The 24493-nt window shown below is 33.6% G+C and overlaps 2 protein-coding genes across 2 annotated transcripts; both read right to left on the bottom strand.

Moving 5' to 3' along the window:
* Window positions 1-287: 287 nt before the first annotated feature.
* On the bottom strand, window positions 288-9459 carry LOC147400830 (uncharacterized). Its single transcript, XM_086441857.1, has 14 exons — window positions 9231-9459; window positions 7959-8032; window positions 6948-7025; window positions 5686-5761; window positions 5038-5105; window positions 3600-3701; window positions 2947-3036; window positions 2766-2840; window positions 2628-2660; window positions 2458-2538; window positions 2081-2143; window positions 1372-1443; window positions 896-940; window positions 288-819 (listed from the first exon to the last, which is right to left on the bottom strand). Exons 1-14 carry the CDS (start codon window positions 9271-9273, stop codon window positions 634-636), a joined length of 1086 nt encoding a protein of 361 aa, XP_086297983.1. The 5' UTR covers window positions 9274-9459; the 3' UTR covers window positions 288-633.
* A 5480-nt stretch (window positions 9460-14939) lies between these two features.
* On the bottom strand, window positions 14940-20176 carry LOC147400829 (NAD(P)-binding Rossmann-fold superfamily protein). Its single transcript, XM_086441855.1, has 4 exons — window positions 19886-20176; window positions 19598-19797; window positions 17012-17241; window positions 14940-15448 (listed from the first exon to the last, which is right to left on the bottom strand). Exons 1-4 carry the CDS (start codon window positions 19975-19977, stop codon window positions 15170-15172), a joined length of 801 nt encoding a protein of 266 aa, XP_086297981.1. The 5' UTR covers window positions 19978-20176; the 3' UTR covers window positions 14940-15169.
* Between the last annotated feature and the right edge of the window lie 4317 nt (window positions 20177-24493).

Below are 24493 nucleotides of genomic sequence, written 5' to 3'. Positions count from 1 at the left end.
CTGTGTATCATCTCATTTTGTAGCTTTCTTGGACATGTTGATGAAGAGGAGGAGACCATGTTCCCCACATGAATCTCTCTCTCTCGCCTTTAGAATTTTCCATTTCTTGGACTTACTTTTATCATTAATGTTCTATTTTTCATCTAGCAAGAATTGGTTATATTTATATTTTTAGTGCTTGAAAGTTGTTTTGCTGTTGTTTTTGGAAGATTGGATTCCATACTTTTATTATTTAAGATATCAAAACCAATACGTAAGACCCCATTTTTTTGTGTGTACGATCATCAAGGAAGAACAACACATCAAAATTGATAATATTAGAGAAGATTTAGTTTCTTAAAAAATTATTTTGGGCCAACTTATGCAATTTACCTTTTCCTTCTACTCCCCCCCATATATGGTTGAATTTCCACCCATCTCTTCAATCCTCATTGCAGATTGGACCAGCCATCACCCATCGATTCCCCGGGCTACTCCCCAGCCACCCAGGGCTACACGAGAAGTATAAATGGCAAATCTACAGTCCTAATTTGCTCTCTGTGCGACTCCAGACAGTGAGAATACCTAAAAGTGCATTCACTGCAAGAGAAAATAACATATACAGGAACAAGGGACAAGGGTCTGCCCTATTTTCTACTTGAAGTTGATGGTTGCACTATGGGTTCTTGAAAGAAAAGATGCATTTAGTCCAGGAAGCCTCCATCCAAAGAGACCAGAACTTGAAGAGCCATTGTTCTTTGCATCTTCCGTAGGAGAGCTCGCATTAGGAACTTCGGAACTGGTTACAGTCTTGAGTGATTCAGAAATCTCTTGAAGCTCCTGAAATGGATAAGACAGGGTTAAGATCAATTAGGTGGTAGGAGGTAAAGCACATACAAAATGCAGACCAGCTAACCTTCAAGCCCGATGCTGATGCTGTGCCATGTGATGGTCGCAAAACCTGCACGGGTTATTAGCATTGTAAAAAATAAATCAAAATGATTTTTTTTTTTTCAGAAAAACATTCAAGGGTGGGAGAAAGGTTACAAATGTCCTCCCTGCATGGCATGTACACATGACAAACCTGGGGGGGAGGGAGGGAGCAATTAGTGGGCAACACTAAGAGATCTCAGGTATTTAAAACAAACAATAAGATTTGAATAGCTTGCCATGCTTTTTTTAACTATTTTAAAAAAAGACAACAGGGGGGTTACAATCATCCAAACAAATCATTTATTTTGAAATTGTTCTTCTGTTTGAGACTCATAGGTCACCCCCACCCCTCCCAAAGAATGCAACACACATATACCAAAGCAGAGAGAACAGCTTCTTCCCTTCTCCTCAGGAACTCATGTATTTGTATCATTCTCTTGTTATAGAAAGATTACAAACCTTGGGTGATGGATTAGATGATGATGGAGATGGTGCTTCCAGAGGTAGAACTTTGGATGGCAAAGAGCCAGTCTGCCACACACCAATGAGAAACAAATAACTGTGGGTTATGAACAAAAGCAAGGCAAGGATATTGTTGAATAAAAAGACTTTTTATTCGTATTTTACTGTCGAAAGATAACCTATTCTTTTTCTAACCACTAAATTCCATAAAGGAAAAAAAAATTGGGGAATTTTGAGAAGACAGGAACTCCTGTCTCAACTATAAGATATAATAGCTTAAAAATCTTATTAGTTGAAAGACTAGTCGTAAAAGGCTAAACTGTTTTGTTAAGTTGTTTATGATACTGCTTTTCTGCTTGTCCAAAATAATCCAATACAATAAATGGCCACCATCATTAAACTGATTGTTTCCCAAGGAAATGTTTCTAGCACGTGTATGACCCTTTGATTGGTGGGCACTGATTCTGCTACTATAGGTAAAGGCTGTGAATCAAGAATTTGAAAAGGTTGCCACAATGTATCAAAGGCTTGACATAAATGCAAATTTAATTTCTTGCTCATTATTAACTTTAGAAATACAATTTCTTTTAACATACCTTCTTTTCTTTAAAGAACCACCTCAGTTTCTCACATCCCAATTATTGACTTGGGCTGTTTTATTCAGTTAAGGATCAGAAAATGTAATGCAATAGGTTTCAACACTTACCCTTGAGATTGATGTAACTTGAGGAAGTTCAATAGCTGGCCTGGAAGAGCTGGATGATGACGTCTAAAGAGTTCAGATACGAAATAAGTTAGAATGGCCTCTCAGTACAAGAGATAAAAAATGGATTAGCTTAACATTTATTGTAATACCCAAGGCTCTAGAATCAAGTAATTTGCAATACATTTATGCTTAAACAACACATACAAAGTTCTCAAAATAAGATAAAAATTAAGACTGATATTAATATTTGGATAATAAACTAAGTAAAGCAATGAATCAAAAGGCAGTCTTACAAACATGGTCATCATAAAGCAAACGTTAAAAACCCAGAACCACAAAATGGTTGGTACGTAAATTTGGAGTATATAGAATTATGCCTGAATATACGGTGCAGTTCTGCCATTTTCCAATGTCTGGACGAGATCACATAACATAAGAACTCCTTGAGTTGTAAAGTCCTGAAACAGATTTTCACAGAACCCCTCACTATCAAACAGAATAAAAATATTTTATTACACACTGTTATGTTGTTAATCCAAAATGGTACCTGTTTGCCTTCTATTCTACTGATTTTTGTTTCCTGCAAAATGGAAAAAATAAAAAATCAGCCATCCTTCTCCAACATAAATACAACCAAAATGCTAGAAAAGAAGTGAATCCTTTAAGTGGCATGAAGATGAGTTACCAGAGTTTGGACTACACGTTGAACAGATTCCACATCCATTGAAAATGTCCCCAGATCTCCGCGTAATTCAGAAACCTATAAATATGCGACTTTTGTAAGATTATTTTAAATATAACTTGTAAACTGGTCAAAAAGGAAAGCTTAAATCATATCATAAGATAAAAAAGTAAAACTGGTCCACCTCGTCTCTGGTAGCAGATGTAAGCTCAGCACACTCGTCTAGATTACAGTCCACACGATCAATTCTTGAAGATAAATGTCTCTTTGCAGCCTGCAAACCAAGAGAAAATCATTCCCAAGAAGAGGAAAAATACATGATCATGTTTTCTTATTTTTCTTTTTTCATCAAAATTAATTGAAGCTAATAAGGTATCTGCTGGCCAACTATTTGGTGTTAATCCAGAACAATAATACACTTTACTTCATGTTATTTCTTTGTTTTTTTACTTCCCATTTTTGAAGATTAATTAAAATTAGAACAAGAAAGATCTTCCACCTTGCATGTTATTAATTTATCTCTAACAAGACCTGCTGTCAAAGTCTAAAAAGAGACTTCAACTCGATAAAACAAATATTTGTGATGCAACTTCAGTAAGGACAGTCTCAAGAATGAGATACTAGTGACTGCTGATGGGAAGTAGGTTCAATTAGTTATAAATAAAGGCTTCAATGATGATGAGTACAGCATTTTGTAAATTTAACTAGTGAAGGAGGATTGGCACAATGATTCTAAAAGAAAATATGCATTAAAGAAAGAGAAATTGCAAAAAGGCAGGGATTCTTATTTAAATTCTGAACAAAAACAGATATGGGGACTTTGAGACAAAAACTTGCCGAGATAGATGAGGAAACTTGGTCGAGTTGGTTAGCAATAGTTGAGCAAGCATCTGATAAACCACGTCTTGTAGCAAACATCATATCAGACAGCTTCCAACCCTGAAAAAAATTCAAAGAAGCAATGAATTACAGCATTGGCTAGTTGCAAAAAGAACACCTTTTAAATTTGCACGGATTGAAAAGATCCCATGTCTGCAAAAAGTTTACTGGTTTAGATTAACAGTTTCAGATTGCAATGAAATGGACGCTATACATATCTAAGCTCATCATTTTTTATTTTTTTATTTTGATGGATAAGCTGGACTTGAACCCACGACCTCAAAGTTGTCTTGCAATCTGTCAAATCAACTGAACTATGGGTCTAAGCCCATATTATCTAAGCTCAGCATAAATTGTATGAATGGGAACAAATATCATGAGAAACATTCTCCCAGTGAAAATACACTGATTTGGAATGAAGGCTTGGTGTTGCAGTGAAATGGATCCTAAACATTCAATTCTGGTCTCTTTGAGCTTGGATAGCACTAAGTGAGGACATGCAGTTTCTCAAGCAGAGGCGGGACCAGGGAAGACTTTATTCTTGAAATAGCAAAAAGTGGGACTGGTAAGATGTACTTGTAAAATATTACAGAAAAGTTTGAATATAAGGTCTTCTTCAACTAAAATGTTGGAGACTAACTTGCCTATAATTGATGCTTGACAAGCTTAAACATTTAACACTTAGATCATTACTAATTCTACTAAATATATCTCTATATTTAAAATTGGATCTGGTGTAGCCTGGAAGCAGTGGCTAGGGAAGGAGAGAAAGGTGGTTTACAAGTGGGAAGAAGAATTGAAATGGTTAGATCATACCTATCAAAAAAGAAAAGAAACAGTAGCATCACCTTCAAAAATATTTCCTTTTTGAGACATATAAAGTCAGGTTTCAGAAGATTGAATATCCAAGAAAATAATGTTATTTAGAAAATTCATCAAAAAAATGTACTTTAGAGAATTCATTGGAACAAGGATTTTCCTTCTTGTAGTTTCCTGAGCCTAAAAATTGGAACAGCAGGTTTAAGTGGTGTTCTTAAAATCCTAGGATTTACTATTTAAATCCTACCATTCAAATTGAATCTCAGCTCAAGATATTTGAATCATAAGTCTGAATTCCTTTAGGGTGCGATTTTTCATAACTGTCACTTTGGTTTGCCATACAAATTTCCAATTGTGTGTTTTGTGCATTACAGAAAAAAGAAAGCTCGTAAAATTAGGGACAATCCGCAAAAAAGGAGGAAAAGTCAATGGACTGACTTAAACTCAATTTGTTGCTTTCCTGGGTGTGGGATTCATTCCCTACGATGTTAATTAAAAGGCTCATGCATTCCTTTTAAAATGAATTTTGTAAAGCTTATCTGATGGAACAAAAGAGGTATAGTGCATAAGGGATTACCTTCCACCATATATACCCATATCCTACAATAATGACAACAACAACTGGGACACCGTAGGAGGTTGCACCTGCACATGATGAACTCTGATTAGAAAGTTGTTCTGGAATGACAGTAGCATGACAAACATTGCATATTACCTCAACTTACAAAAGAAGAATATTAATGTTTATAATGCCGATATCGTCCATTGAGCCAAAATGAACACATTAGAAGGATATTCTCATACAATGCATGAGATGCATCACTCGAGATATTTCAATAAACAAGAATTGACCTACTAAGGTGATTTAGTACAGCAGGACAAGTTTTATTATAGGGTTTGAAAACAAGAGTTTTTGTGCTGGAATTTGAGAATTTCAGCCTCTCTTGTGTGTACAGCTCATGCATACATCATGAGGTGTTCAAGATATCAAAGTGTGATACACGTAACAGAAAACATGTACACATTTATAGAGAATTTATTAGGTAGATTTAAAAAAGCAGTATTCATTGGCAAACATTGTTGGTTTGACACATGTAAGTCACTGATATATTATACAACACTCTAAATTTTCTCATATATACGTAGGTGTGTGCACATGGTATATTGTCAGGAAATATAGATACAAACTTATCAAAATATCTGGCTACAAGTGCAAAAGCCCAACCTGATCTACTCCCAGTTACAATCATAACTGATCTATTTGATGCCAAGAGTTGCAATTCCTGCCGTAGGTCATTAACCTGCAAATAATAATAGTTCTATCATAATCTGCAGTATGCCATTTTCTACAAGAAGTTTACCATATGTAGAGAAAGAAGCACTATGTCACTATACAAAAATAATATCCTCAAGAATCTACAATAGATGCCAATGAACCACAGTGAACAACAATTTGAACGAGGAAAGATGAAAATCTTAAGTGCAATATTTTATGATCTTGCGAACAAAGAAAAGCTTGAACACCAGCTGACTTATGATATGAGACTAGTCCATAACAAAGTCTATAAATGACTCAGCATTAAAAGGAGATTAAATGAAAGAATCTAGGGAAACTCAACGTATTGGTTTCAATTAGAACTTGGTGGGGATAAATGAAGTGCTTCCTAATTCCTATAGGTCTAGAAAGATGAGTCAGAGTGATACATACCAAAGTAACAGGCATTCTAAATTACATGGCCGACGAAAAACAGGCATTCTGAAGTCATGAAAAACAGATTCCCAAAAAAAGGGTCTGGATTCAGTAAATCCCTCCAAACCCAGAGACAAGTCACCATTCAAGATGAATAACTTTTTTACACAGATATCCAAACGATAAGCCATTTGATGCATTGGAAAGCTCATCTTGAGATCCATAAATGTTATTTCACAGATCTTTTTCAAGATCATGCTGTGTTAGAACCACAAAACTTGTTGGAAGTTGGGTTCAATGATACTGACGAAATTTAGTGATTTTTAGCCATTATTGAGGGAATATTTATGTTAGTTTAGATGGATGGTTGTGATTGTTATTTTATGGCTTTTATTTTTCTATAAATAAATTTATAAGATGATTACAAAAACATTTTTTTGTATAAATAATGTTATAAGATCATTAAAAGAGACATTAGACCCTGCAAAACCTACATTACTCCCTGGGAAATCTTGGCTTTGATGGTAACTAAAGAATTATATTTGCAACCAATTATCTAGTACCTCCTTCTCACCTCTCCAGTATTTTTTATTATATTAATGAAGTGTTAGTATTGTACCATTATTGATAATAATAATAAATAAACCCAAAGAAAGAAGAGGGGGGTGTCAACTGCATCACATCCACTTCATGGAGCAAGTGAATGTAGAAGACCAAGAAGATGCAATGCGAAACAATATAAAAATGCTCAAATAACTGTTGGTTGTTGTGAGAGAAGAATGCAAAGACATGCAAACCTGAGCCAATAGAGAGTCATTTTGTGGTTTGCCAGTAGATGGAGGAGGATCACCTCGTTGAATTTGCCTCCAAACAATCTGAGATAAAAGTGAATCAAACATGAATTATGAAAACTGGAATACACCACAAATTAAGGTAAGTTAAGAATATTCAGATAAACACAGCATCATAGAGAATTCTTATATAATTCGACTGAAAAAGACAGTTAATCAATCACCCGAGACGAGACCAACAAGTAGTGCATCTTATGGAAAAGCACAATCTTTTATCAAGTTTCTTAGGAAAATGCCAAAGTAACATTGAAATTGACATCGTTAGGGACATTGCTGATGTGGATGTGTCTATAGAACCATAGATGCTTTTCATTGAGATACGAGTGAGTAGCATCTATGGTTCTGGGCACACCAATGTCCCAAACGATGTCAATTTCAATGTTAATCCAGCACGACTCATTTTCTTATTTGTTTTGCTCTTTTTTCTTCATTTATTTATTTATTTTTTGATAAGCACGGAAAAGCACGATATGCAGTGTAACCTAAACACCACTACTATAATCAACATTAAAACCCCATATGATATTTGAATTACTCCATCAGATTGGTTTATTATTTTACCGTATGTTAGCTTATCTAAATACACCCTTTCTAAAATGTCTGTTTAACCTGAACTAAAGTATTTCAAAATTATATCCCTCGAAATACGTAATAAACTGTACAAACATGCGCCATATTGGGTTTGTGAGAGTGTTAATGTGGCTGACACATTGCACCCGTGTGAGACAGCAAAAAGTGTATGTCATAATTAAATAGGCTATTGCAGTTCTCCTTGTACATTATTGCAAATAACAGGTGAAAGATAACCTTCAATGCAGTATTAAAAAAGTTTACCATAAAATCACATTTAAAAGAGAGAAACCAATGCAGGTGTACACCTTGAATAATTTGGAGCTTTGCATTAATTGTTACATATCAAAGTGAACTTCAGCTCAAGTTGAAGAACAAAATTGATACCTTGAAAGCACCAGAAAAAAAGTCAGATACATTTGAGATGCGCCCTTCCTTTGCGAGTACAGACCCAAGAATGCCTGAAAGACAAATATAATGAGATATTGGATGAGCAATGAAGATTTTTTCTATCCAAAAACATAGTTTTTTATAGATAAAAAATAATTTATATATCAAAGGAAAAGGAGAATGAGAGGACCTCCCAATACAGAGCTAAAGAAAACAACTTGCCCATTCTCCATACAAACCTATTCCTACCTAAATAAATAAAACCTAAAAATATACACCTTTAACTTCCTTGTATAATTGGACACACTTCCAAAATATCAAGGACGCTAATAATAACTTCCTGCATGGAACCCTCCTTTTTTTTAAGAGCCTGGTATCCCTCTCCCTCCAAATGCCCCAACATACAACAATGGGAATCAGGTACCACAAATTCATCATTCTAGAACAAAATACATTGGTCCCTCCAAATGCCCAAACATACAACAATGGGAATCTGGTACCACAAATTCATCATTCTAGAACAAAATATATTGGTCTTCAAATTCGATTGTAAAGAAAGCATAGAGCTTGAAAAACACCATGACACATGGAAGAGAGATAGAGCCCAAATTTCACACATAAAATTGCAATGAACTCACAAGTGATTGACCCTCGCTCCACTTACCTTTCCAAAGATAAAAATATTTAACAAAAGGAATTCCCATGAAAATAACATAATTTGTGGTCAAAATATTATCCAAGTAATAATAGAAGGATTTAATATAGATATTGTCATCCTGACTACATGACCATTGAAGGACTATCCAATTAGAGATTCTGGGCTAAACAATTTCACCTAACCAACTGGATTCTTCTGGGCTGGAAAAAATTAATTTCACCCAACCAATTAGATCGTTATGAACTTAAGGCTATCCTCTGATTTTCATAATATTTTCCCCACCATTGATTGAACGATCCCAAATAAGAAGAATGAGCACAACTGAGTCATCTAGCTTGAGTTCGCAAGTTTGCTTCTCTGGGACCAAATCGTTTCAAACCTAGGTTTTACCAAAAATCCTAAAATCCAAACTAAAAAGAATGAAATAAAAGGAATTGAAACTGAATTAAGTATCTGAATTCGGATGAATTTGGAGTGTGATTGAAGAAAGCAAGGAATCCAAACACTGATTAAAGACCTAAAGAAACTAATTTGAAAGCTCAAAAGATGGATAAAATCGAATAAGAGGAGAAAGCTAAGCTAGATAGATAGAGAAACAGAGAGAGAAGCACCTGCACCAACAAGGATGGAGAGCTTCCCGAGCGGAAGCGCCATGGACAGTAGGACCTTAATAAGTCTGTGAGAGTCGAACCACCATTGATCTTCTCTGCAAATCGAAGGTTCGTTTAAGATCTCGTAGAGAGGATTTCGAATATTTTGATGCAGAAATAAAATAAAAAAGAATAATTCTTCTTCTTCTTCGTAGAGGACTAGGAGTGGGAATCCAACAAAACCCGGGAGCAACGACAACCCTATTTACCGGTTTGTCATAGTATGTTACGTTAATGCCCTTGATTCCGCTATGATTGACGAAAGACCCAGGTTAGTTGGTTTGACTTTTTTATAGAAAAAATAGACAAATTCTATTGGCACCCCAATTTTTACTTATTACATCCCAATTACTTAAATTATTTATTATTTCCGTATTGTAAAAGAATGATAAATTACTTAATAGGTCCTTTGTATGATTTAAAGCAGGTCAAGTTCATGCCGGATATGCTTATATCCATATCCAAATTTTTTATCCGAATATGATCGAATTGGATAATTTCAAATCATTTTAAAGAAAATTATTAAACATGTGATCACAGGTGACTTGAGACCTTTCCATATTTGAAGAGAGGCATTGACCACTAAACTCAACACTTCTAGGTTGATAAAAAATAATTTGAAAAATATAAAAATATAACATATAAAATAATATATCATTCGAATTTAAAGATAAAATCGTATTTGACCCAAATCCAACTCAAGTCAAGGGACATCAATCCATATCCAACTCATATTTTACTTTAAATATACTTGAAAGAACCAAGTCGGTTAACCTGACCCATTTTAAGTCCTAGCCCTATGATATGTGCGACTTTTTTAAACGTATCCTGACTTATAAGTGGTATCTTAACAATTTGAATCTTTGAATTCATTGAGATGAGTCATTCAAATCATCGTTCTTGACAATTTGAATCATTGGTCTCAATGATGAAAGGTCAATCTCAATGATTTGAATTGTTGATCTTAAAAATTTGGACCATCAAGTGAAACAGGTGATTGATTGGATTATCAAGTTACCGTGGAAAAGTTAGAGGGTATTTAGAAGGAAACCCTTTGGGTCCATTCAGAAATTTTCACTAGTAAAAACTATTAGATCCAATGAACGTGTCCATACTCTATACCCCTTATTTCATGTGCTTCAAATTAAGGTGTGTGATAATAAAAGTTGGTGTAGCAATAGAAACTATATTCTAATCTAACCTCAACGCCATGCATAGTCTCAAAATCCTCCATTTTTTTCAAAAAAAATTGTAAAATTCTTCTTTAAGGGATTAGTTGATTAATTTGAAAAATTATATGTTTTTTCAACATTTAGATCTGAAGAACAAGATTGCTCCATTTTTAAGTGAGGTGAAGATGATGGGTTTCGATAATAAACCGAAAAAATTTCATTTCTATATTTTGCATAAATTTTCGGATTTTTTAATGAAACTTGCCATAACAATCCAAATTCCGAACAATCAAATTATGAAGCTTAAATATGAATCAAAACTTAATTGAGGCAAGTTCGACTGAGAATCCACAACCAGCCATCTGTAGTAGTAACCCTACTCATATGGATTCTTTAATACATTTTTTTTTATCTAATAGTAGTTGTGGGAGAAAATATTTTTTAGAAAATAATTTATTTTTTACTTCGTAAAAAAGTTTAGACTTTTATATTTTATAAAAGTCATCTTTTTTAAAGTTAATCCAAACAAGTTTTTTTTTTTTTTTTTTTTTTTTATAACTTTTTTAACTTAATAAATAAAAAAGTTACTTTTTCAAATGTATCCAAACGGGGTCATAGATTTGTTTCCCCGCACCATTTCGGGAGATCCTTTTAACACTGTTCATTGGACATTTCTAGCAACCTTATAGCCGAGGCCTGCCAGTCAATCCAGGATGCTTTCGAAATCAAGTCTCAACCTCTATATGCCTATATGTGTTGTCTTGGGTTGATATTTGCAATTTTTTGATTGTTTGTGGAGTTATCTTGCCTAGAAAATCTTGATTTTAATTGACGGGATAGTTCATGGGACAACAATTGTGACAACATCTATGACAACAGTTTTTGTTTTATATGGGTTAGAAGTTTCGGAATAGGCTGATTTTTGGTGATGATAAAAATAAGTTTATTCTAAAACTTCTAGTCCAATCAAAAGTGGTTTACAAAAAAAAAAAAAGTCAACGGTCCATGATTCTTCAACTTGTAAATGGGGTTAGAAGTTTTAGAATGGGTTAATTTTTGGTGAGGATGATCTCCTCATCATAAAGATCATCATCATAAAAAATCACCCCATTTTGAAACTTCTAACCCCATCAAATTAGTTTACAAAAAATCATTGTCATAGTTGTTGTCACAGTTGTTGTCCCATGAACTGTCCCCTTAATTGATATTATATGGGAATATTGCTTGTATGGTTTTGTTATTTTGTAGTATTTAAGTTGAATCTTGTAAGAAATGGTGAATTTTAATTTACAAACGTGACTTATATTTGAACCACCGAGCAACAGTAAGGGATTCATTTATAAAAGCAACTCCAACCCACTATGGTTGTCAATGTATCGGGTTTGGATCAAGGTTGATTTGGTATCGATCCAATAAGATCCAAATCTTATCCATTAACAATTGGCTCAGGTCTAGATCGGGCCAAATTTGATTCTATATACAAAATCTAATTAAACTTCATACATCTTAATAAACATATAATTTAATTTAATACTTTCTAACATATTATTGGATTGGGACATGGTTGATCCTGATCCGATCCAATAAGATATTGGATCGAAACCTTATCAGAATCCAAAACATCAATCTAGCCCCCAAAGTTATCAAAACGGATCGGATATCGGGTTTGATCATATCCATTGATCCATTGACAGCCATACAACTCACATCTCTAAAATTTGGCTTCAAATTGGAGAAGATGCCCTCCTTTGGACCAATTTAAACTCCAACCAATCACCTCTCTAAGTCTCTATATCATGGATTGAATGAAAAAGTATTGAAAATAAGTAGGAGGTAAAAATTATATTTAAAACATGTTTTATAAAAAGATAGAAGTCAAAATGACATTTATGTAAAAAAGTGATGATAAAATGGGTATTTAAAGTAATGGATAGTGAAATAGAGACGGTCTCTAAAATTTCTCAACATCTATGAATATAGAGACGTGATAGTGAAATATATGTGCTGTCAGAGATTTAGAGACCTATTGGAACCAGGTTCGGATGTCTCTATTTATAAATTTAGAGATATAAAGACCAGCTGAGGTTGCTCTACAATGCATTCATTTATGACGTACCAAATAAATCAATGTAACACTAGCCAAGACAACCCTAGATGTCCCACAAGCTGTTGAGATTTTATTATTTGATAAAAGAGTTGTGATAATTTGACACCCCCCCTCTAACATACGCCCCCATCATAGAACCGTATATCATATGCCTCGGGATATAAAAAAAGGATTTATGATTCTACGTATCCCGAGATAAACGATCTATAATTTTGTGGTGGGATGTATGTTAGAGAGAGGTGTCAAAAAATCATTATTCAAAATAAAATTATTAATGAAACTAGCTTTTAGCCATCCATAAAGAGATTGTCCTTTTGAAACTCTTTAAATTCAAATGTTAAGTGAACTAAAATATGAATTGTTAAAAATTTGATTCTTATTAGATTTACAAATTGAGTTGTTGCTTGTAAGTTTTTATCAGGACTTATTGTATTTTGGATGTTGTTTATCTACGACCCATCAACAAACTCTTCTGTAAGTGAAAACAAACAACATTCTTTATGAACCTCAAAAGTTACAATTATTAACAAATTTATTATTTTTTGAGATTTCATTCGTGAATCACGACACGAGCAACATAATTCAAAGTGCACTTAATCATGCGTACTAACACATGTATGCTCTGCAGATCTCGAAATTAGAATTCAAAGGCCTATCCAAATCACCATTAGTATAACCCACCTAACCATCTCTACCTGGTAATTGTCATATACAGTGGACCATTCTTTTCATGTGTGTACCTTGCAAGTCTCAGGGTCCGAGATAAATAAATATGCTATTGGGCCATTCGTACATAATCAATTCATATCCTCATTTAATATGTTTCATTATTAATAACAAGATCAATCTTAACACAGATCTGTGAACATGACTTGAAAACGACACAACATTAGTGGATTTGAGTCAAGTCTAAATTGGGTTTGGGTCATAATAGTGTTAACCCGTCTAACATGATTATTAAATGGGTCGAGTCCAAGTTAGAGACGTCAACCCACTTAATTCATTTTGATATGTTTATTTTTTATTTTTGTCATTAACATGTAATTTTAAATATATAATTAATTATTTAAGAATTTTTTTAAATTACCCATTTTTGTTGATAAAATTTTGTTTATGTTTTGTGATACTTAATTTAAGTTGGTAGATATCGGTTTATAGCTGTGTGACTTTATTTTTAGTAATGGTATTTTATTTTTGGTGATAGAAATGCAGTTTATTTTTTTCAATAAAGATTATAATTTTATTAAACAAATTATACATGGATCAGGTATACTTATTTATAAATGAGTCGGGTTTGGGTTTGATAAATTTTCATAATACCCTTACCTCAACACAACATGAACGGCCTAAGTAGGGTCGAGGTGAGGCTTATGTGACATACAAAAAAGTAATGTTTCGATCTTTTATATTTGGTAAAGGTCATGCCATAAAATAATATAAATATAACATTATCGAAAATAATACCAGATTACCAACTATTAAGTAAGGTCATAAGTCAAAAGAACTAACATGTAATAAAAATGAAAATAATGTAACCGCAAATACTGAAAAAAATTCTAATAGTCCTCTCAAATCTTTACTATCATAATGAGAGAAGGTCAAATAAGTGCTTATTATCATTAAAATTTGGAAGATCAAAATGCCCCCACATCTACATTTATATGAAGTTGAATAAATTACTATCTCACGACCCTGTAACCATGGTAATTAGATTTTAGTTAGAGTGCTGCTATTTTAACTAGAAAGTCTTCACTTGGTCAACACTCGTATGATGTGTTAAAGACACGGAACCGTAGATCTATTTTCTTGAGATACACATATACATATCTTTTATGAGGATTTGCATTTGTGTATCCCCATGAAACAGATCTACGACTCCCTGTCCATAACATGTCAGCAGTGGAATATTGACTTGGTGAAGACTTTCTAGTTAAAAAATCATTAATCTTTGTAGTTTTCTAAAGTTACATAAATATCATTTTGTCGTGTCATCTTCAAAATAGCCTTAATTAATATTTTAGACTACAAAATGACAGTAATAATATATTAAATAATAAAATATGAAAAAATTAAGATCATTGATTTAAAACTTTTAAACAACAATATTTTAAAGTATAAATCCTGCATTTTGCAAAACAGTGCGTTTGCACAAGCCACCTACTAGTGCTTTTTAATCTTAGGATGTCTCTCAAGTTTACTTAACTATTTGAGACTCCTTATGCTCTTAAATTGATTAAATAGCCTTAAGAACACAGTTTCTACAAAAATATTACATTAACGTATCATTTTAATCCCATTTTTTGAAATCGTCTATGTGGCCAAAGCGGGGCCTAGGTGCAACTTTTGACAAAAATGATTAATAAATACCGATAACATCAGATGGCTAATGTATAAGCAAAAATATATTCCCTTTCCATGAAGTATTCTTACTCGAGAAATATCTGTAAATATTGGGGTTCGCCATGATAAGCATCACATGTCCCATGCACACACTCAAAGGATTTGCTGATGAAGTAGAGATCTTATTTATAATAATTATGATGAAAAATAGTACTTTCAAACAAAGTAAGTCAAATATAGGGTGCAATCGAAGAAAGTCTAATTGGTGGTAGTAATTCGAATCACATATAAGATCTCATTCGAGGCCTTACAAGGGACTGTGCTCCATCGACAAATATTGTGGTCCCAGTCATGTAGCAAGACCCATCGCTGATTAGATAGATAACCGTCGATGCTAAGTCCTTCTTCACATCAAGCCATCTGTGGAGAGGCATTACCTCCGTAACTGCCTTCTCAGCTTTCTCCTTTCCCTCGGACAATACATATTCGTCGTCTAGGTGCAAGCCACGAGCAATAGCATTGACCCTTATCTTATGTTTTCCAATTTCCATTGCAGATGCCTGAGTATGTAATGGCAGATATCAATACAAATAAAACAATAGAGAACAATAATAATTTTTTTAATTTTTAACATAATGAACAATCGTTTTATGATAATTAATTTTCAGAAAAATATTTTACAATTATTAAATTTATTAGAAAAAAAAAAAAAAAGGCCATCTAAAAGGGCCTTAATATTAATTAATTAAATAATTCTAAACTGTAACAACAAAGCCTGTTGGCTATAATAAAGTAACCAAAATTGAGAATCTTTATCTTTAAAACAAAAGTTTGAATATCACCCATGTGACCTCACTTCCTTACCCTATGGTCTTATTTATTGAGGATGCTTTCATTAAGTGTACGTAATAGGGTTTTGGTTATGAGCTTTAAATGGTTATAGGGTAAGGTCATAAATATTAGCTCCGGAGAGTGTATTTTCTCGTTTTCGACAAGGAAAATGCTGAAATGACACAAAGTATTTACTGCGATTCTCACAAGTCTGACGTGGGATGTGCACATAAACATAGATGTGTTCCCTCGTGATACGAGTAAAAATCATCTACGGTTATGTGTGCATGTCCAAGTCAGAATTGTGAGAATCACAGTAAATCCTGTGTCACCCCAGCATGACTCTTTGGACAAACTTGGCCAGTCCAAACACCTTTTTTATTTTTCCTATTGCGACTTTCCGTCCCCCCTTTTATGGTCATAAATACGAGCCCCGGAGAGTGTATTTTCTCATTTTCCGTCCACCCTTTTGTGGTTGCTGGCTTCAATAGTTACAAGTTTGAGAAATTTACACTTTCTTAACACTATAAAGATTTGCATTCCAGTATTTCTTTCTCAAACTTTTTTCTTCCATATCTCTATTTTCTCTTCTACATAGAATTTATTCTTCTCTATTTTATCAAGTGATCCATCTAACTATTAATTCTACGGTGGTTGTAGATGATGTGGTGATCTACTTGTCTTCTGAGATTGCATATATGTCAAATTGAACAACATCAAGAGCTGACTGAATAAATTTGACCCATTTCAACAAATTGCAAACCAGTACGCAAAACCTATACATAGAAATGCTCAGTGATTGTCACATGGATGAGATGTGACCTATACAGTAGAGATGCATAAATCATAGAAATGGCTAAACAAAAGTAATAGATCCCAAAAGTAGAGATTACTTTAAAAGTAGGGGAAGCTCAATGTTAGTTGCACTTTAATGGGGAATTTAAGATGCACTACCAACTCTATGTTCTCCAAATGAAAAATACAATAACAACGTAATCAAGCAAGATTAATGCTTCTTCTTAGCTCAATTTGAATCATGACCTGAAAAACGTGCTAAGTTGAGACACAATTTCCCGACTCAAATAATTCGACAAGCAAGTTAAAAAATTACCTAGTTAAATATTGCTAAATATAAAGCTTCTCAAACACAATAGTACCAAAACCATTATAAAATGTGAAAATATTTCATATTTTCTATTGATCATGCTTACTTAATTGCCGAGTAAATTTTTTTGTTGAAGTAAAGAACCTTCATAGAAGAAATAAGCAAATGCACCAAAAAATTAGCATACCCGGACTAGCTGCTGAATCCCAGCCAAACATGAACCATAAGCAGCAGCTCCTGAATAGAGACCTCTCTCAGCACCAATGATTGAGGTCAAAAATACAATTGATCCTCCTGATTTGAAGTCTCGCATTCTTTTACCAACGGCCTTTAACAGAAACCATGCTGCCATGAAATTAATTTTAACTATCTTTTTGAACTCATCTTCTACCAAATGTAGGGGGTCTATCATCTTCCCTGTTGCAAATCATCGAAAGTACTTAAACTGCTCATTTTGAACTAAACTGACCAAAAAGAGAGAAACGAAGACATAAGCTAAAAAATAAATGCTTATGTAGATAGGATGTTACAATATTTTGTCATGGCACCACAATGAATCCAAGTTCAGAAAACCCACAAGTCACAGAATGCAAAACCCAAAGAAAAAGTAATCTATAATAGAAAATAGCCAATATGCATTTGTCAAGCATCCTTAGGAATTACATGCAAGTGTTCCCATGCATCACGGTTACTCAATATCTTAATCATTCAAACTCTTGTCAGTTATTACCAAATGAATCAAAGAAAATGTTGTATCTAATGCAAGACACGGAGACAACCTAAGGCTACAACATGAAAGAAGACCAGAAAACTACAGAACCACGCCTTTGCACACTGCAGCCGACAAAATCAATTGCAGAAACTTTCTACATATGTGGAGTCCATACCCTGCTCCCATACCCAATTCCTAAAATATAGCAAAATTCGTATACTGTTTTCACCAGACAAGTCCCTGTCCCTATGCACCGAACTAATCAAGGATAACCTTTTTATCTATACAATTAATGTAAGTGAAAAGACGGGAAGACAGCCCAATACTACAAATATAGACTGGGAAAATTGAGAGAAGGATCTCTCAAGGTTAACATTATTGGACAGTATAAACAGGTTAGAAGTAATACTTCGGGGTTTAACTAAAGTAGGGGAAACCTCCAGGTTACTTTGAGTTGAAAATTTTTACTTTGGCATAATACATCTTGCTGATTTTTCTTCTGCTTGCTTGTGCCACACATGAGCAATGTGATCAGATTGGGCAGGGTAGGCTTCCCTGGGCACCAAACTCTGAGTCATGCAAGTTCCACCCGATTCAGACGAATCCAATTATTTGTACTTATTTGCTTTCAGAGATTTCTCGATCTTTGATCAAATATGTTAATGAACTCAAATCCAACCACTATTGTAAGCCTAGGTGGGAAAAAAAATAATATGGAAAGCTGTTTATCAATGATTGACAAATGATGCTAAAATATTGTGGAGTTTGAATTATACTGCTACAAGTGTACACATTTCATTCTGACCAGATATAACCAGGACTTTCTTTAGCAATTTTTCAATCAATCAAAAACTGCCCGTATGTATAGTGCCACTGAGTTTAGGTTTTCAAGTCACAGATAAAGCTAGAAACAAATACTTTATCAATTACTCATATTCCAGAGAGGGATAACTATGATGGTTCTTCTCATCCATACCAGGCTACCAAGGAGCTCAGAGCCTCAGAATCATAACAGTTTCATTTGCTCCTTTATAGAGAGCATATTCAACAAATGTACCAATCTCCCCCTCTTCAATTTGAGTCACGATCCAGAACAATGTCCTGTTCCTATAGCAACATATGGTGTCTATGGGGCAAGTTTTGGTTGGACTAGAAATACATAAGGCTGGGTGCACGGCTTGTTGAGGAGCTCGATGTGTTTTAAATGCTAACCAAAACTTTTCAAGTAGATACTGTTCCTATTCTAAAGGAACAGGACACCATTCTGGATTCTGATTCTTTTATATGCTCCAGACGAGTCGGTAAGGAGACACACCCATAATTCCCGGAGGTCACTCAACCATCAAGAGATTTGCTACTTAACCGTAAATACTAAATCTAAGGGAAAAGGTAAGTCAAAGGGGTGGGGTAACTCATGAAAAGAGGCACCATTTTATCTCCCCCATTAAAAGAAAAATGAATGATGCAAATGCAACTACTGCAAGCAAAGGGGATCGGATTGGGCGGGGGGGACGGTCATCTCATACAATACCCGTATAACATTTCGTATGGACACCTTTTCAGAGCTTTCAACTTGCACTAAACCACTCCTCACAACTGTTTATTGTCTCCAACTCTCTCCTGTACATGCCCAAATCATCTCCAACTCTCTCTTATTGGTGCCATTCCTAGACTCTTTGCAGTGTAGTCAATTCCAATTTTTTCTTTCCTAGTCTTACCACACATCTAAAGGTCCTGATATTGTTAGATTCATTCCATAAACATGTTTCTTGACAGCCCAAAATCTTGCTTCATAAAGCATAGTTGGACTTATGAGTCAATATAAGTGGAATTCAACTTAACATCATAAAACATGGAAAGCTTTGTCACAATAGAGATTAGGGCACAAATAATCGGGACATTGAAGAGAAGTCTATTAAGGGTGAAATAATCTGAAACATAAAACCCAGAAACAATTGAATCGAAATTACATCATTTTTCACAATAATCTAATCTGAAACAATGATGGGAATCCAATTTATGATTTAAAGAACAATAAAAACGAATCACTCACGATGTTACCTTCGTAGTTGTAACAATGAACCAAAGCATCAGCATTCCCCAAATGTTTCCACGCCTTATCAACAGCTTCATCGAAGATTGCTTCCTTATCAGCTTCCATGTCCAATCCAACCACCTCAATCGGATAAATTTCCTTCAAAGAACCAGTAATCTTCTCCGCAATGTTACGAAGTCGGCTCTCATCTCCCATCAAAACTAACCTAATCACCACCAAACAAAACCACTAAAAACCCTAAAATTCACAAAATCAAACACCAAAAAAGAAAATTTTGAAAACAAGATTCAAACCTGCAACCTCGATCTGCTAAATGATAAGCGATATTCTGAGAAACTTCATCTCCATTAGAGGTGATCAAAACTTTCTTCGTTGGATTTTCCATTATAGAAACCGATCGAATAACCAAACCCTAAGAATCAAACAGATAGAACAAGATTGAGATTCTGAGCTGATTTGCAGAGACCCCAAAGCGCTCTGTTTTGCCAGAAATCGAAGAATCCTTTTTATAAGGAAACATTTAAATATATTTAAAATGGGGAAAAAAAAAAGTTTTTCTGGATAATTAATAAATGCTAACAACTGATCTCAAACTCTCAGCTACTTTTGATTCAATCGTTCTTCCCCAATCTTCCAGTAGTACTTGTATGATGGTGTGGGGCCCACGCGGCAACGGTTAGCTACTCCTTAATGAGAGGAGGGTAGACCGACGAAGTCCTCAACAGTTAACATTAACGTCATGTTTGTACTTGGTAATATTTTCTTCTTCTTTATTATTATTATTACTATTATAATTTATAATGAGAGAAGATGGATTATATAAGTGATTTAATTTTAACACCAAAATTTGGATCCCATAAATGTACTCCATATGTATATATATTAAATGCAATAAATAGACGTTGAGAATAAGCATACGAGGATATTTTAATAAAAAAAAATATTTTTACGAGCATTTTTCGATGCAAAATCCCATTTTCAAAGTGTATTTATTGCACTTTAACGTGTGCCCTTAGGATACATGCTGACAAGACCCTTAAATTTATATAATAAAGGTCATTTTGGTTGAAATTAAAAATTACAACACACGACTATAGAGCTATGTTACCTGATTTGTGGGTTCGCTCATTTCGAATTCAGGTTCGTGATTCATGGTTCATCCACTGATTCCTAAAGGCATTTGAAGGTTGAAGTGATGAATATGATAAAAAAGATGAAGGTATTTGATCATTTTTTAGCAGTTTATTAATAAAGACTAGGGTCAAAAGGGTATTCTATCAATTTAAAATTTTAAGGGATATCTTAATATATGGATGGGTGTGAAGAAATCAAAGTAAAATAAAGTAATGAATCGTGATAATCTTAATGCTCCTTTTTTGTACACTCTGTTCCCTTCACTAAATTGTAAATCCATTGCTTCAGGATACACAAAGACATGTATTATGGTTTTGTATGATTCTATAAAAGGAGTATACATAAAAGGAGTGACAGATTATTGTGAGCGATAGTCCCATATCACTTGAATATCATAACCTTGAGTTATATATAAACTTAGGGCAATCCTCACCTTATAAGCCGATTTTGTGAGGATGAGTTAGACCCATGGACTCCTACATGGTATCAAAGCGGAGTAACCACAAGGATGTAGGAGACACGTCACATGCGCATGGGGGAGTGTGAGCGATAGTCCCACATCGCCTGAGTATCATAACTTTATGTTTATAACCTAAGGCAATCCTCATCTTACAAGCCGATTTTGTGAGGATGAGTTAGGCCCATGGGCTTTTACAATTATCACGACTCTAAAGTAATTTGTTTTGTTTGTTAGGTTTCACGTGTGCAGTTCAGTATCTCATTAACAAATTGGGTAATCCACATATTGTTGGACACCAAAATATGAATCTCACAAATATCCACATATTTAATCATATAAGTTTTCAAAATGATAAAATATCAACTTTTTAGTGTGCAATATTTGAAAACCCTTTAACTAATATTTAAAATTATAAATAAACACTTTGGATATACGTGCACTTGCACATGCCACATTCTTATAAAAAATAACATAACTTTGCGTCTAGTCTTCACTATTATAATGCAAGAAGGGGCTAGTAGTGATTCGACACCAAAATATGGATCTAACAAATGCCCTCACCTTTACATTCAAACTTAGTATAATCAGGTTTATTTTGGTAAAAAAACTAAGAAAATTGCAATTGGTAAGTTTTTAAAATTATAAAATATTATTATTTTTACTATGTAATCATTCGAAACCCTTTAATCAATATTTTAAATTACAAATAGGACAATTTACAATTACAAGATTTTACAATAGGTTTTGTTCACGTGTGCAAAAGGGCACATGTTAAGATGCTTGTAAATCATCTTTGAAATAAGCATTGAGGTTATTTTGGACAGAAAATAATTTTTTTGAGAGTATTTTAAATGGTAAAATAAATTCTTGAGCCATATTTAATGCATCTTAATGTGTGCCCTTTATGCACCCTTTTACTATTTCATGTCATTCTTAAGTCGGCCAAATTGATTTATATGGATAGATTGACTTGATTGGAGTTTCATGATTAGAATCTTAATGGAATGGAAATGGGATGAGCTTTTAGGAGGATTAATGTGACAATCGTGATTGAGATAGAGAATCTTTTGAGCAAGGGTCATCAGAATTAAGAGAGAATTAAAGAGATCAATTTTGAAAATATTAAAGGAAATTTTTATGTTTATTTTTAAGATCTCTCTCTCTCTCTCCTTCCTTTAGTGATTTTTGATTTGTTTTTAAGATAAATTCATTGGTACGACGAGAGAAGGGAGATTACGTAAACAAGTTGGCAATTTACACTGCAAGGTGGGCTTTTCTCAAATAGAGGAAAATATATAAATAGTTTTGGAAGATATGTGAGATGCTCCATGTTTACAAACTAATTACCAACCTAGTAAAGGCCTTCTTCGGAATATAAAAAAATGTTATAAATATAGTTGGTTTAAATTGCTAACCAAAATATAGTTGGTTGGAGACTATCATTAAGACATTTAAGTCATTTTTATTAGTCTTGCACGAGACTTAAGTCAAGTAGGAGATGTTATCAAATTACAACACAAGGGGTATCTGAAATATTAGCATTACTAGTCGAATACTTACCACTTTGATATTAACATGGTTGATAAAAGGTGAATGGATTGAGAAAATCAAAACCCGTTGTGATCACAATGCAGAGAAGGTACATATGCTCCGAATTAAGATTTCAATGTTTCCCACATTTCGGATTTGGGATCATATACTATTTATATTATTTGATTCATTAAAATTTTACTAATTGTAATATTTAAGTTAATTATTTTAAATTTTAATTTAAGCATGGAAGAATCTTTAAATAATAAAATTTTAAATTTTAAATAAAATTATCTTAATTAGAATAAATTCTTAATTAATGTATCGTTAGTCTGTCAAATAAAAATTTAATTTTAAATTATATTATATTTTAAAGAACAATTTTTGTACTCAAGTTATTTATTATTTTGGTTAAAGGTTTAAATCAATCAATATCTCTGTCTCGCCATGGTTCATAAATTAATATAATATTAAATTTTTTTAATATAAAAGAAGAGAGTAATGTTTCATGCGGGCCATTCCTGACAAGAAAAAACAGTCAGAACGTGGCCCATGTGCTCTTCAAAGATGAATCAGTAAAACTATGCCAACAAAGGACCATCCACCTTTTGATCATCAATTTTTAGTTGAACACACCATAATGACATTAGGTACCAGCAGCAAAAACACTGATACTCAATCCACTCCTTGACGTGACAAGTTCAAGAATCGCAGATCTATATGCCTTGGGATACATATTTGCACTTCTACATATGAAAAATATATCCCGAGACATACAGATCTACAGTTCTCAAACTTCGGAGTCGATTGAGTATACCACTTGGTGAGTCATATTATCATGATTCTTTTTTATAAAGCTGTGCTACTTGCGCCCACTAAGACTAGCAATGATTTGAAATAAATCTGATGTCTGAATTGATCCGATCAAATCCGAAAAACATGAAAGATTACATTTGAATTGAAATCTTAGATCCGAAATAATTTCAAATTAGATCCAGATCTACCCCAATTGATTGGAATGTATTTCAATAAATTTTTTTTTATTCTTAATTTTATATAAATACGTATAGATAAAACGTTTTAGTCTTTTTGATTTCCCTCTATATTTGTAGTAGGAAAGTTTATATTTTTAAATTTTTTGAACATTGATAATTTGAAAATAAGATATGTGTTTAAACCGGTTTCAGATTAAGGATGAAATGAAAAAGAACGGATTTGATTCACATATTCATTAATCCATTTGGATCAGATCGGATCGAAGTGGCACTGATTCGGTATTGAATCGATTTGTCGCCAACCCTAGCGCCTACCATATATGCTTTCTGCGCCAACCTTTTGTGAAAAAATAAAAAGAAAATTACACATATACCCTCATCGAATCACTCTATACATCCATCATCTTTATTTTTTAACAGATTTTGTTCGGTAGATTCAAACATAATTTATTGTAATAGATTCGATATGTATCTTACTAAACATCACAAAACAAATGGTAGGTATTTATCAAACATTATACAATAATTTGGTTCGGTTTGATTTTGTTTTGTAATGTATGATAGGATACCAACCAACTATCTTAAAATAAGTTCGGTCTAAACGTATCGAAGATGGTATATGTGTAATTTCCCTTTAAATCATGATAATTTGACTACACCACGTGGAACACTCAATCGACTCTCCTAACGTGACAAATTCGAGAACCGTAGATATGTATGTTTCGGGATACAAAACTGCACTTCCCCATAAAAATGTGTATCCCAAGGGATTTACATATCTC

Source organism: Akebia trifoliata, chromosome 5 (assembly GCF_017979445.1).
Source record: "Akebia trifoliata isolate Shusen 1 chromosome 5, ASM1797944v1, whole genome shotgun sequence".
NCBI classification, from domain to species: domain Eukaryota; kingdom Viridiplantae; phylum Streptophyta; class Magnoliopsida; order Ranunculales; family Lardizabalaceae; genus Akebia; species Akebia trifoliata.
Note: the sequence above shows the minus strand (reverse complement) of the source record. Positions and strands in the feature narration are given on the sequence as shown.

Excerpts from the sequence above, each read along its gene's own strand:
- LOC147400830 (XM_086441857.1), bottom strand. The coding sequence starts at position 9,273 with ATGGCGCTTCCGCTCGGGAAGCTCTCCATCCTTGTTGGTGCAG. Across the intron at positions 2,539-2,627 it reads GTAGAATAGAAGGCAAACAG|GACTTTACAACTCAAGGAGT; the intron begins GTACCATTTTGG and ends AATCTGTTTCAG. Across the intron at positions 2,144-2,457 it reads GAACTGCACCGTATATTCAG|ACGTCATCATCCAGCTCTTC; the intron begins GCATAATTCTAT and ends TGAACTCTTTAG.
- LOC147400829 (XM_086441855.1), bottom strand. The coding sequence starts at position 19,977 with ATGGAAAATCCAACGAAGAAAGTTTTGATCACCTCTAATGGAGATGAA. Across the intron at positions 19,798-19,885 it reads TTAGCAGATCGAGGTTGCAG|GTTAGTTTTGATGGGAGATG; the intron begins GTTTGAATCTTG and ends GGTGGTGATTAG. Across the intron at positions 17,242-19,597 it reads TCATTGTTACAACTACGAAG|GGAAGATGATAGACCCCCTA; the intron begins GTAACATCGTGA and ends GATTTGCAACAG.